This window comes from Chroicocephalus ridibundus, chromosome 4 (genome assembly GCF_963924245.1).
Source record: "Chroicocephalus ridibundus chromosome 4, bChrRid1.1, whole genome shotgun sequence".
In the NCBI taxonomy this organism is placed as follows: domain Eukaryota; kingdom Metazoa; phylum Chordata; class Aves; order Charadriiformes; family Laridae; genus Chroicocephalus; species Chroicocephalus ridibundus.
In genome coordinates, this window is record NC_086287.1 from 38,257,005 (window position 1) to 38,272,062 (window position 15,058).

The 15,058-nt window shown below is 37.2% G+C and overlaps 1 protein-coding gene across 5 annotated transcripts in view; it reads right to left on the minus strand.

The window, feature by feature from the left end:
* The window catches only part of FMN1 (formin 1), a 208,423-nt gene that overhangs the window by 12,885 nt on the left and 180,480 nt on the right, over positions 1-15,058 (minus strand). For all 5 annotated transcript variants that reach the window (XM_063332259.1, XM_063332260.1, XM_063332258.1 and 2 more), the window contains 2 exons: positions 14,460-14,511; positions 11,115-11,264 (listed from right to left, as the gene is read on the minus strand). In XM_063332259.1, the coding sequence (XP_063188329.1) occupies positions 11,115-11,264; positions 14,460-14,511 (202 nt within the window). The remainder of the gene's footprint in view (positions 1-11,114; positions 11,265-14,459; positions 14,512-15,058) is intronic.

Sequence of the window (15,058 nt, forward strand, 5' to 3'; positions counted from 1 at the left end):
TATTTTATTCCATATTTGCACAATTTCCAGGAAACGTGGATTTTTTAAAGTAGAATGCATAGTTTGGAATACAAAATAAAAATAAACGATCTCACTAATATGATTTGAATCATGCGATATTTGGCTCATAACAATGACAGACTAATTATATATTACATATATTTTTAATAAATAAATAAATAAATAAATAAATAAATAAATAAATTTGGTCTCCTAGGGAAAGAGCCATCCCTTTACTAACATATAAATGATAAGATTAGCAGGCATTACCAGAAATATAAGCGCATAATTTAAAAGAAATTTAATTCTTTGTGATTTTTTAAAATCAGATGGTTCAACTTCAAGATAGTAGTTAGGTCAATAACTACATTAGTGAAGCACCCATGCTGTAAAGCTGCCTTATAAATGGAAATAATTCTTTGTTAAACATGGGTAGGATACCAGAACTAGTTATTGTTTCGGAAGCACTATGCTTGAAATGAGAAAAATGAAATAGTATGAAAACTATCAAATTCAAAATAATAAAATTAGCTAACAGCAGTAGTTGATTCTTCACATTTTTTCCATTTTTTTACTTTCATTAAAAAAAAACCCTAGATAGGAATACATGATTTTAATTGTCCATTAAAAGCTATGACAGCCTTCCATCAAAATTTACAAACATACACAATATTCTTTAACTGCATCTAAAGTTGAATGTATGCACAACATTTGACTGAGTCTGTTACTCAGATAAGTACAAAAAACCCACATCACACACTTAAATAATTATTAAGTAGCAAATAGACAAGCCCTGTTGATTCAATTCAGGCAGGCCTCTTCTCTGTTCACTCTATTTTTTTGCTACCACCTTTCCTTAGCACAAATATAAATAATTTCCCATTTTTATAAATGTAGCATAACTTTGTTTGAATAGCTTTCCATTAAAATACTAAAAATTAGTATATTAATGAGGGGGAGTTTGGAGATGTGCAAGTATATTGAAATTAGAAGTAAAAGTAGAGATGAATAAGGAACAGAAAGAACAAAACTACAAATAAAGTACATTCAAAAGGATGGAACTAAACTACTAATTATTTTCTTATCTTTTCTTAGACCCGTATTTTATTAACCAATCTGCAGATATACCATGCAACATTCTATTATTTTTAGTTAACTTAAAATAAACTATTAAATGTATTATAAAGTTACGGCATTGATTGTAGTTTATGAGAATTTATATAGATGTAAATTGTTTAACTTCTTCTTATAAAAGTATAAACTTCCTCAACTACTCTTAATTGTTCAGCAATTACTTGTTCAAAGTCTGTTTGAAGTGAAACAAAAGCTAAGTGACAGAATGACAAAATGTAAGGTAAATAAATATTCTGTCAAGTATCCCTTCTTCCTTGTGAGTAACTGCAGTTATATTAGATGATAATGAAGGTGGCCAATTTTAACATTTATAGTTTATAGAAATTAGGTGGAACAGAAAAGAATTTGAGGGAATACGGGAAATCCACTTAAGTCTTGTGTTCAGTTTAAGGGCCAACAAAACATCTAAAGAGGACTTTGAAAAACATTTACTGAAGATTTACTAGACTAAGCAGTGTCTCAGTGACACTGCTTAGGGGGTGAGATTTACAAAGTATGGGCTTAAAATGTTTACTCACTTCATCTTGTCACTTAAACTCATTTGTTATTTAAGTGTAACATGAGACACCAAATAGAAGATGGGAGAGAATGCCAAATCTTACGTAGTAAAAGGGCTCCTTAGAGAGGCAGGGAAGTCATTAAGATGGTGCAATAACCAGCTGGAATGATAATAGGGACTAGTAAATTCTTCCACTCAGGTAACTTCAATTAATATGTATTCTGGAGAAACAGTAGCAGAATCAAGCCCCGAGATAGAGCTCCACAATGTACATCTCACTGGCGTAGGCTGAACAAACATGAACTGAGCATCCCACCAACCACTCTGTACCCCTTTCTTCTGAGTTTTTGTCATATGAATTAATGTTCAGCGGGGCAGCTCACATGAACTGGACATTTAGAGAGGCATGACCATGAGGGGGAGTTTGGAGATGTGCAAAAGAACGGACTCAATGAAAAGCTATTTTTTTCCTTCCTATACCAGTATAAAATAGCATGGATGGATACACTAGTTTAGCCATGTTTTAGAGATTTCATGGAAGAGAAATTGGCATTGAATCTAACAGAAGTGAAATCAAGGAGGAAGAAAAGAGAACAGAAAAGTCAAGAGAAGTATATCTAAAACAGAAATCCAAGAAAGGATAGAAGTGTGCAGTAAAACACGCTAGAAAAATAGTGACAAGGGCACTTTTGAACAGAGAGCACTGCAGAGCACAGAGACCAGAAAGGATGGTAGAACAGCTGAATCACAACACAGAAAGAAAAGGTGTGCAGGTGTTAATTTAGCAAGCAATAACATGAGTCCAAAACATTAAGGAATGCAGGCTGGTTAAGCCTTGAAATCTGACCAGATGCAGTATGGATGTGTTCAAAAGAAAAGTTACTCTCCTTCAACAGTGAGCAAAAGAGGTCAATATACCTTAATGAATAAAGAAGATGTGATGTATTGTACATTACCATACAATATAGGAAACAAAATGGAATGAAATTATTAAAACAGTGTATTTAAATAGGGGAACCAAGACTCCAATACTGCATATGGATCTTTACTATAAGTAATGGAATATAATTGGCTTTTCCCCCCCTCTGTGTGGCAGATGTTGTCTTCCCCTGTAAACGGGATGCAAGTCAGGCCTCTTAAATTAGAAGATACAAGTGAAAAATAAAGAAATTATTTTTATTAAAAATTACTGTTTTCTAACTAGGGACACAGAAGCTAAATCTTAATTAGGGACACAGAAGCCAAAACTAAACATAACGCTGTATTTATTAAAAGTTTCCCTCATAAGCTCATGAAGGAAACGACATTATCTTCCTTACAGGAAAAGATATTATCAAACCACGGACTAACCAGATAAACTTGTCATTTTCACCCCTGTCATTCAAGTCAGACAGAAGTAGGTGTAAGCTGGCATGCTCCATGCTCTAAAGCCCCAAGTTAGGAAAACCAGAATCTCTTCTAAACAAGCCAGTTGCTACTTGTGTATGTTCAGGCTCTGTTGGTGTATGAACAGAGACCAAATTATCTGGTTCTTGCTCAACCTCTTGATATTCTGGAATAATCCATTCTCTTCGCTTCTACAGCTCCTTCCATGCAGCTGGTGGGTTATGAGGATAGCTGTCGGTTATGAAATAGCTTGGAACAACAGTTCTGTGCCACCTGAGCTTTCCATGACTTGAAGTTCAAACTTCTCCCATAAGACTGTGGTGGCACAGGAATTGTGCAAACCGTATCTTCAGATATGGGTGGAGACACACAAGCAGGGGTAGCTACAGTCAACATCCACTGTTCAACCCAGAGTCAAGCTACATACCCAGCCCAGATCCTTAACACAACTGAACAGCGATTCCCCTTGAGACACTAAGAAATATCCCCATAGATCAAATTTCTTTCATTTGTTACATGCCTTACTGCACTCAGTCATATCATAATCTCTGTATGCAGCCCATAAACTAATCCTTAAGTAACAGCACTGTTTCCTGAAACACTGCTAGCCCATGCAACATAGCAGGCTACACTGCAGTCTCAAAATTTTAGAAGACAGATGCCTGTGTATTACCTGGTCTGGCGGATGATTTTATGAAGTCCTTGGTCAGCTTCACAATTAGGAGCCTTATCAACAGACTATGAAGTTTGGACATAGTCCACTTCTGTTACCATGTTGTGCAAGACAATTGCCTAATCAAGCCTTCAGGCTTACATCTCCTGTAAAGAACTTGGTCATTATTGATCAAATCTTTAAATTGCATTTAGAATAAATGTCCACTAACTAAATCAGTATAAATGTAGTGAAATGTACGTATGTTGTCAGTGGCATTTTTCTCCAAACCTCAAATTGCTAATACGCTTGATATGTTTCTATTTCTTCTGGATCTACTGACAGTGTTTTGATTATCTGTATGAAATGGGTGAGAAATTTTAGCTCTGTAGTCACAAGAAAAAAAAATCTATTTCTATGCCTTTAGGAAAGCTAGTGCATAAGAAAAAACAATAGGAAGAAAAAGGCTACAGTTCAGATCAAAAGTATAGAATCATAGAATTGTCTAGGTTGTAAGAGACCTTTCAGATCAACCATCAACCTAACACTGATAAAACCATCACTAAACCATGTTGATAAGCACCATGTCTACATATCTTTTAAATACCTCCAGGGATGGCAATTCCACCACTTCTCTGAGCAGCCTGTTCCAATGTTTGATAACCCTTTTGGTGTAGAAATTTTTCCCAATACCTAATCTAAACATCCCCTGGCACAACTTGAGACCATTTCGTCTTGTCCTATTGCCTGTTGCTTGGGAGAAGAGACCAACCCACACCTCACTACAACCTCCTTTCAGGTAGTTGTGGAGAGCGATAAGGTCTCCCCTCAGCCTCCTTTTCTCCAGGCTGAACAACCCCAGCTCCCTCAGCCGCTCCTCATAAGACTTGCTCTCCAGACCCCTCACCAGCTGCATTGCCCTTCTCTGGACCCGCTCCAGAATCTTAATGTCTTTCCTGTAGTGAGGGGCCCCAAACTGAACACAGTATTGAGGTGGGGCCCCCTCCCTAGTCCTGCTGAACACTGTTACTGATACAGGCCAGGATGCTGTTGGCCTTCTTGTCCACCTGGGCACGCTGCTGGCTCATATTCAGCTGGCTGTTGACCAATACTCCCAGGTCCTTTTCCGCTGGGCAGCTCTCCAGCCACTCTGCCCCAAGCCTGTAGCGCTGCATGGGGTTGTTGTGACCCAAGTGCACTTGGCCTTGTTGAATCTCATACTATTGGCCTCAGCCCATCAATCCAGCCTGTCCAGATCCCTCTGTAGAGCCTTTCTATCCTCACGCAGGTTGGCACTCCCGCCCAACTTGGTGTTGTCTGCAGACTTACTGAGGGTGCACTCGATCCCCTTGTCCAGGTCATTGATAAAGATATTAAACAGAACCGGCCCCAATTCTGAGCCCTGGGGAACACCACTCGTGACTGGCCGCCAACTGGATTTAACTCCATTCACCATCCCTCTCTGGGCCCAGCCATCCAGCCAGTTTTTTACCCAGCAAAGAGTACTCCCATCCAAGCCATAGGCAGCCAGTTTCTCCAGGAGAATGCTGTGGGAAATGGTGTCAAAGACTTTACTAAAGTCCAGGTAAGCAAAAGCCCAGGTTAACCAAATATGCTTCAGTCCATCTGAGCTGGCCACTAGTAGATACCTAGGAACATATCTTTACCATTAGCTACCAACACTGCTACAGTCAGAATTTCTGCTTTTCAAACCTGTTATTGCCTTTGTGGAAAAAAAAATATAAATCACTAGGTCTTTTTTCACAAGATTAAGATGAGACCATCAACATGTTTTGTGCTAGAGATGAAATTAAATAACTAAGAAAGCATTTTTAAAAAAGGACCTTTTATAAAAAGTAGCATTAAAAATAGGATTTTTTCCTACTTTTAAGATGAAGTATATAATTCTGTTCATTAAATAATGATTATGTCTTCTCCAGCTATTGAGACAAGCTTCAGTTTTCTTTTTCTTTTCTGAATTCTGACCTATAAAATTTGTATGTATGTTCAATCTGAAAGAGACCGCTTAATCCAGTATGGTAACTATTGTAGCAATTTTATCTTTGCAGTCTAAGCAGTGGGTCAAATTAACAGCAATAATTCCTTTTATATCTCATTATTTCGTATTTAAAGGGTAACACCCATAAATACATAATGATAATCCTTGTCACATTTACTTTGCCAAACATACAACCACAGTTTGTGATGAAACTGCTCACTGCAAACTACTAGTACTTTTCCTGTATTTATACATTTTCCCTATATTCCGACTGGGCTAGGATATCCTCTTAAAATATACTTTAACAGATCTTGAATGCTTTAATAAACTTATAGATAGGCGTTCATATATATGTCTCATGTATTTAAGTTCTTATAAATGCGTATTTGTTTTGATTCTGAATTCATAGACATGCCCACTGCAAATAAAATTAGTAGTATAAAAAAAGGAAGTGAGAGTGGAATTATATGTAATCTACCGTGGTGTAAGTGCCTTGTTGTCAGAACAATATACGTTTGTTGTAGTCTTTAATTCAGTTATCATCTCAAAATTTTATAAACAGAAGAAAGCAAAAAAAGCAGTTCATGTACCCAGATGCAGAGACATGCTAAATTATAAAGCTGTGAACAACAAAATTGTTTTTTACCCAAAACACAGCAAAAAAAAAAAAAAGTCTCCAACATTTGGTGAGGATTATGGTGCATTTACATTAAGCTGTTTGTCAGGGATGAAGAGGTGATCGTCAAAATGAATTTTATTTTATTGTAGTTGCATTCTAGTATTGAAGGGAATGTTTCATCTCTATAGTCATCTATTTATTATATCATATCAATTTAGGTTTGTTATCTATCTGTAACTCTGTCTTGCATTCCTAAATGGTGTGCAAATTTTGCCCAGGAAAGAGACAATGATTCAACTATATTTTGCAGGCGGCTAGTTTTTTTTCACGGTAGGTTAAATGCAGGGCAGCTCAGTTAAAGTGTTTCCTCTACTTTAAGAAAAAGTCTCATAGAAATCTAATTAGATTTCTACAGTTGTGTTACATTTGGGAGCCAAGTAGTTTTTAGACAAAACCGGCTCTTGCAGCTGAGGCTGTCATTTAGTTTCAAGGCGGTACTCTCTTCTCCTGAAATTCAGAGATTTTAATGGTGTCTGTTACACAATGCAAAGTAGTTACTTTTAAGTATAAAATTTTAATTCTGGAATCTTAGATCTTTTGGCCTATTTTTACTACTATTAATTTTAAGCTAATACATTTTTAATTATACCTTTGCATAATGATAATTCCGCATATTGTAATTCAATTTTGAATTTTCTGAGACATGTTTCTTGAGAGACAAATTATAATCCAGTATTGGCCATGTTAGGTTAATGGTTGGACTCGATGATCTTGAAGGTCCCTTGCAACCTAAATGATTCTATGATTATCCTGCTTTGCTTCAGTTTTTACTGCTAAGGTCTGCCCTCAGGAACCCCAGACGCTGGAGGTATGAGAGAGAGCGTGGAGTAAGGAAGACTCTCCCTTGATCGAGGAGGATCAGGTTAAAGATCATTTAGGCAAACTCAACACCCACAAATCCATGGGCCCTGATGGGATGCACCCACGAGTGCTGAGGGAGCTGGCAGATGTTACTGCTAAGCCACTCTCCATCATCTTTGAAAAGTCATGCAGAACAGGAGAGGTGCCCTGAGGACTGGAGGAAAGCCAATATCAGTCCAGCCTTCAAAAAGGGCAAGAAGGAGGACCTGGGAAACTACAGGCCAGTCAGCCTCACCTGTGTCCCTGGAAAGGTGATGAACAGCTTATTCTGGATGTCATCTCTAAGCATGTGGAGGAAAAGGTTATTGGGAGTGGTCAATGTGGATTCACCAAAGGGAAATCATGCTTGACCAATCTGATGGCCTCCTATGATGTCACAACTGGCTGGGTGGATGAGGCAAGAGCAGTGGATGCTGTTTACCTCGACTTTAGCAAGGCTTTTGACACTGTCTCCCATAACATCCTCATAGGAAAGCTTAGGAAGTGCAGGTTGGATGAGTGGACAGTGAAGTGGATCGAGAACTGGCTGAATGGCAGAGCTCAGAGGGCTCTGATCATTTGCAGGCCTGTAACTAGCGGTGTTCCCCAGGAGTCAGTACTGCGTCCAGTCTTGTTCAACATAAGTCATCAATGATCTGGATGAGCGGGCAGAGTGTACCCTCATCAAATTTGCTGAAGATACAAAACTGGGAGGAGTGGCTGACACACCATAAGGCTGTGCCCCCATTCAGCAAGACCTGGACAGGATAGAGAGTTGAGCAGAGAGGAATCTAATGAAGTTCAACAAAGGCAAGTGTAGGGTCCTGCACCTAGGGAGGAATGATCCCATGCACTAGTATAGGTTAGGGGTTGACCTGCTGGAAAGCAGCTCTGCAGAGAGAGACCTTGGAGTCCTGGTGGACAACAAGTTGACCATGAGGCAGCAATGTGCCCTTGTGGACCAGAAGGCCAATTGTCTCCTGGGGCGCATTAAAAAGACTGTGGCCAGCAGGTTGAGGGAGGTCATCTTCCCCCTCTACTCTCCCCTAGTGAGGCCACATCCGCAGTACTGTGTCCAGTTCTGGGCTCCCCAGTTCAAGAAAGACAGGGAACTACAGGAGAGAGTCCAGCAGAGGGCTACAAAGACAATCGAGGTAATGGAGCACCACTCTTATGAGGAAAGGCTGAGTGACCATGTCTGTTTAGCCTGGAGAAGAGAAGACTGAGAGGGGATCTTATCAACGCTTATAAATAGCTAATGGGCCGACATCAAGAGGATGGGGTCAGACTCTCTTCAGTGGTGCACAGCGACAGGACAGAGGGCAATGGGCACAAACTGGAACACATGAAATTCCATCTCAACATGAGAAATAACTTCTTTACTTTGAGGGTGCCAAAGCACTGGAACAGGCTGCCCAGAGAGGTGGTGGAGTCACCTTCTCTGGTGTTATTCAAAACCTGCCTGGACACGATTCTGTCCAACCTGCTCTAGGTGAACCTGCTTTGGCAGAGGGGTTGGACTAGATGATCTCCGAAGGTCTCTTCCAACCCCTGCCATCCTGTGATTCTGTGATTAAAATTCCTATATAAATGTAAACAATGAAATCCATTTTTAGGTATCTATGTGACTAGCTAATTCAGACACATTCTACTCTGAGTTTCTGCAACTCCTACTGAAATTTGAAGGGTAATCCAATTGTAAACAGGTTTACAGAAGGATATCAATGCCTCAGTTTCAGAACCCAAGTTTGAAAATATTGACTTACATTGCCAATTCTTCCTCTTTAAAATTTCCTTTAAAACAAGAGAATTTGATCATGATAAACAGATTTTTTTTTTTTTATTAAATTCAAAACAAACAGTGCATCCAATTAATTAGCCCGTTAAGGAAGACAGCTGTCCATTCCTGTCATACTAAGGTTTTTAGTTACCAATGTGTACAATGACTCTCAGCTTGTTTTCAAAATTTCTTGGACAGCAGCTCATCAAGTGTTAGTCTTATACTTTGTAAAACAGAACCCCTAAGCGGTCATGACTTTACAGGACATTTTCAGGTAACGAAAATAGTTTTTCCATCATTTTAATCTACTGATTTCATGAGTTTCCTCTTTTCAGTAGGACATTACAATACAATTCAGGATGATGAAAACAGTTCTGTTGTCATTCTAATTTACTTATTACACAATGCTCCTCATTTCAGCAGCTCATTGTCTTGATGAATCACCCAAATTTTGAATGTAAAGGACAATGAATTGTCCTTTTGAGATTAATGAAACTTCGTAAAAATAGTTTGAAGTGAACTCTGAAAAACAGTCTCTATAATCCAGAAAGTGTCAGCTCTTTGAAGTATTACAATAGCTGGTGCTCTGCGTTCTACTGGTATTGCTTTACATTTATGAATAGGAATAAAGGTATCCATCAAAGGAGCTGGTGAAATATTTGTGCTGTATTTTTGTTTGTACATTTTATTTATATAATTATTGAACCACAAGAAATTCTCATCTCACCCCAGTAGGAAAGCACAGAATATAACAGTTTACTTACAAACAAAGATTTCTTGAATGTAGTATTAAGAAGGTTTAAGAAGTTATGCAGTGTTAAAACATTTACAAGGCATTTTAAATCAATTTCTTTGAAGGGATCATTGTATGCCATCAGCAAGGTGCTAATTACATAAAAAGTAATGGATATATGGTCTGGATTTTTTTTTTCTTGGATAGTTAATTTGCATTCCTCCTAACTGCTTTTGGAATAACAATAAGTGATGATTCAGCAGAAAATATATCCCTGAGATGATCCTTATCATTATTATAGCAATCTGCCAGTGACTGTTTATTTTACACAGTTTTTTGATGTAAAACAAATTTGCATATTGATCTAGACACAAGGAAATAAAAGATTCTTTAAATATGTTTGCAGTTGTCAGGTTCTAAACCAATCTAATCATAACATAGATGACACAAAAAGCTACAATTTTCAAGTCTTTAAAACCTGTGATGTCTGTAAAACAATGTTGATAAGGCTGATAATTAGGAATTTCTAATTTCTACATCTTGCCCTTTAAAAATCTATTCTACATGAACCTAAAAGCCACACTGATTTGTAGCAAAATGGAAAATGCAAGTGTAAATGAGTTTTCTACTTTTGCTGATACTTTTCTCTAAATCTGTGTCAATTTGGAATGAAGTGATTAATCCATTCTTTCCAAAGCATGAACACATTACCACTCTTTAGGACTTTTCAAATGAATTGAGACACAGTAAGCATGGTGCGCTTATAGTGAAATTGGTTTTTCTTTGTAAAAGATTTTAAGCTTCTTTAAGAAAATCAAGCAAATAATTGAAGGGTTTGGTGGTTTTTTTTTTTCACTCTAACTAATAAAATCAGGAGACTGTGGTGAGATCTAGCGGCAAGTAGTTTGATGTCCTCAGCAGGACACCAAAAGTCAGAAGTAGTGCTGTAAATTCAGTGTGGGGCTTCGACACTGTGCTAAGTGTGGCCTGAATCTCTGGGGCTTCCCTTTGATGCAAGTGCAGTATATTAACTGGAAAAGCATTCACTTTTATTTGTCTGTACTGTCTGCGACAGCAATATCGCCTCATTTAGGCTAGTTCAACATGAAAATGCACAGAGAAGCAATCTGTTACAAATTAGCACAGCTCCCCTTTCATTTTACTAGCTAGTAATTGGAAGGGGTTACAAAAGTGTAATTTATCAGATTATATGTGTTTATCTTTTTGTGGGGACAGCATGCCTTTGGTGAATTTTCCTACGCACCCTGAGGGAATAATCTTTCCTTGATGTCCATTAGATCTGAAAGAAAACAATGACGCCTGTGAAATACAGGAGTATAATTTGTTGGGTTTGAGAAGGAACAGTTTCCCAGACATCTAAAATGGTATTAATGACTTTATTAGAACCTTACCGTTCCTTGGAAATGCTTTTGCTCTCTCGTTTCCAAATGGTCTTGAAGTCACTGCAGAATTCGTACCACACCGTGAAAACGTAGTTTGGTGTGATCTCCTTCTCGCCAGGCTTTGGCTTTATCCCGAAGTATCCCACTGTTTCTTCAAAGCTATGAGGGAGGAGGAAAAAAAACTGTCAACACATAAGCCCACTGGGGACAGAGTTTCTCTGAAGGCTTGTTCCTGATGCAGTAGTCAAGGCTGGTAATTACCATAACTTGCCCTAAGCCTTGGAAATCATAGCAGCAATTCACGCCAAGTATAACTAACCTTCCAACACCTACCTCAGTCCCAGGGGGATAACTTAGAGATGCAGGAGCCATCATAGAGAGATGTCAACACAGGCAAATCATGGGCATCCAATTTTAATGAGAAAAACTTAACTTCTTGCATTTCAGGAAATTCTATATTATATCTATTTCTTCAATTTTATTCTGCAACACTCCATGAAGACCTTATTCTCCCATTTATCTTTGTTGAAGGACTATGGAAAGGTCACATGCCAATCAGGAAAAAATCTCCAGGCTTGGTTAAAAATAATCTTCAAGTACTTAGGGAGAATTGGGAGTAGCAACAAAATGCCACAGACAGCGCCAATAGTCAGTTTGCAAAGTTTTTACTGAAAATAAATCATCTCCTTCCGCATGTGTCAATAAGCACATAATAAATTTTATGAAAATACATTGCCAATATTTTAATGCTTTTGTAAGTTTAAAATGTGGCTACTGAATTGCTATACAGCTGGGTATTTTCAAAGTAGTCTTTTATAATAGATGATACTTCCGATAGCATTTTAAATGACTGTGCATTTTTAACCTTTATAATATTGCTTTGCATAGATAAAATGGAATAGCTCACATTATTAGGTACATGGAGACTCATCTAAACAAAACAAAAGTATGTTCATTTTCATAAAGGTTGAATTACTTTTCTCTGCAAGGTAGATGTAATAATGCTGAATGATATGGTGATACTTATTAAAATAATGCTACAATTTAAAAAGAAAGGTAACAACATATTTCAAAATAATTTGTTTTTTCTTCAAATACTGATTTTATTTAAGAAAAAGAAAGTTATATTCTTCTTTACAGTTGCCAATACATCCTAAAACTAGAACACAGTAAGTGTAAAACTGGAAAATAAAATAAAATTAAGAGGTGTATTAAAGACTTGTAAGGAGTCCCCAACTATTCAACAGATGTCACTTGAGGAACAGATGCAGCTTCAGCAAATACTTCTTTCTTAACTTATACTTGCATTTGTATAATCCACATTGCATGCTTTCATACAGAATTGCCAAGGTTAGGTCAAGCTTTTTCTGCCTTAGGTTGAGATTCAAGGTTTCAGCCAGGCTTGAAGAACATAGAGTAGAGAAGTTACCCCCCCAAAATAAAGGAATATATACTCCAGCTGCTTCACAAAGTGAAGAAGCTTGGATTTCAGCCACAAAAGCCAATATACTCTGGCTTTTTTGATACTTTAAAGATGGATACAGCTTCTAGGACATGCTGAAGAATATCACATATTGTTCAAGGTGAGCTATTAATATTTTTTTAAATGCTCATATGTGATCAACTTTAGCCTTTTGAATTTCTTACATAGGTTTTGTATGAAACACGTAACTATATTTTGAGTCAACTGGTGATCCACGGTAAAGGAATCACAATGAAATAGGTAAGAACAAGCCTATAATATTCAGAGTTGAAGAGTCCTGTAGTGACACTACAAGGAGAAAATAAATAAATAAAGATAAAGCTAATGCAGCTTTAAATACCCATGTAAACCATTCTGGGATTTCAAACCCTAAAAATACTAAAATAATACTTCAGTCATAGTCATATGGTTAAAACACGTCTACTGGGCAATGTAATTTCCATTACATTCACTTTGGCCAAATATTTCTCAGCTGTTCCTACCCTTGACTAGGTTAGCTGATCCAGGAACAGCAAGACCAGAAATTGTCTTCTCAGGTTTGCTTCATGTAACAGCAGCCCTGGTGCCATCACACCCTCTTCTTCCTAAGGGAACCCTTCTCCACCCCAGCTGTGGCTGATACAGCTGTCCCTGCATGCTCCAGGATTCTAAATTTCTGCACACTCTCTCACTCTGCCTTCATCCTGATGCTTACTCCTTCTCCCCTCTTCATCTTTCATCTTCAGCCCTTCCCCCTCAATAGCACCGTTTTGTTTTCACCCAGCTTAATCTAGCTTCCTGGACTGTTTTCTGACTTTCAAATGTAACACATCTTTTTAGCAGTAATTTAAAATACTGAATGTTTAGTTAGCAACTGAAAAAGCCAAACTCTGTATCAGACGACAAATTCCTTAAGTCAACTGCAAATTAATTCTCCGTGCCCTGGAGAATCTACTCTGCTCCAGAAAGGCTACAAAGTAGGTAGAATACAAAAGAGCCTGTACCACAAAAGGTAGGTTTGGAGCTCAGTAAAAAGGAAACAAGCCAGCCAGCCACCCTTGCCAAATGAAATTAAGAAGTAAAGCCCCAGTTGACGCCAGCCAACAGTTCAGCCAATTTAGGCACCTTCTGCAAGCAAATGGAAACAGTTCACCTAAGACTTGAACTGCATTTGGGAGGTGCCTATCTCCTTTTTCCTGACTCTCTAGGAAGACTAATCTAGGTGTGTCAGTTAGGTGGAGTGACTCTGGGCTCAGAAAAGTAACATAAAAATCCAAACTACCATAGATCTGCCTTTAATGATCACAAAGAAAAAATATTGATAAGAAGTTGAAAATTAATTTACCCATGTTGATTTATAGCAGTTCCACATAACTAACACAAACAAGATTAAAGGTAGATCCTTCACTCTCACAAAACTTCAATTTGGAAAACAATATTTATTAGAAATACTAACTTATTAAATATTTTACTATCTATCTAAAAATGAATTCATCTCACTTCTCCCCCTATTTTGTCTCCTTTGGCCTAAGTAAGGCATAGATACTCAAGCAAAAAAAACATTAGGATTTCACTGGTTTCATAGTGTACTGCATTCAGTAGCCTAAGTGATGAAATACATTTTTTACTACATTAAGTAGTTAATCAGTTATTATGCTATTCTGTAAAACTCTGACTCAGTTCAATGTTGACAGTAATCAAAACCTCAAACACAGTACGCTGTCTGGCTAAAAACTCAACTGAACTTTTTCCTGGAAGACTACATATGAATTTTTCAGAAAGCATATTACTTCTTTGAAGTACAGATCCTTTTCCCTATTTAATTTAATTCATAAGATCAATAACATCTTTGACCAAAATAAACTGTTAGAAAACACTAGCAAAAACCTTACCATTTTTGTGCATTTTCCAAACTGCTCTCTTCTTTTTTACGTTCTTCTTTAGCTGCCAATGAAAAACATTTCAAAGATATAGATTACTGCCTTATTGTTTTAGAGATCCCACAGATTAAACATCTCTTACATTCAAAATTGGATAGGTTGTATACTAAATTTAATAAAAGTTATAAACATTTGCTAATTTTAAATTTTTATTTATTTTTTGTACCTAAATGAATGCTTCTAGTGTACCAATAAAGTGTATTCGATTGGAAAAGTAATTTAAAATCCATACTATAATATATAGTGGTAGATATTAATCTGAATGAAAAGCAAATAATTAGTTATTTGTTATATATATGTGTGTGTGTGTGTGTGTCTTAAGTTATGTATGTTTCTTTATTGTTGCAGACCAGAACTTAAAAATTTAAACCTGTTTTTGCAGTGCAAATAATTGGGAGTTCAATTGGAACTGAACAGGTACCAAACATAGTTAACACCAACTGTTCCATATAGCTATCACATTTTGTTCAGGAAGCTGGAAAATGAAAACACATGTACTAAGCTTTAAAAGTATGGTATGTACATGATTTTTTTGAAAAAGCAGCCAAGAG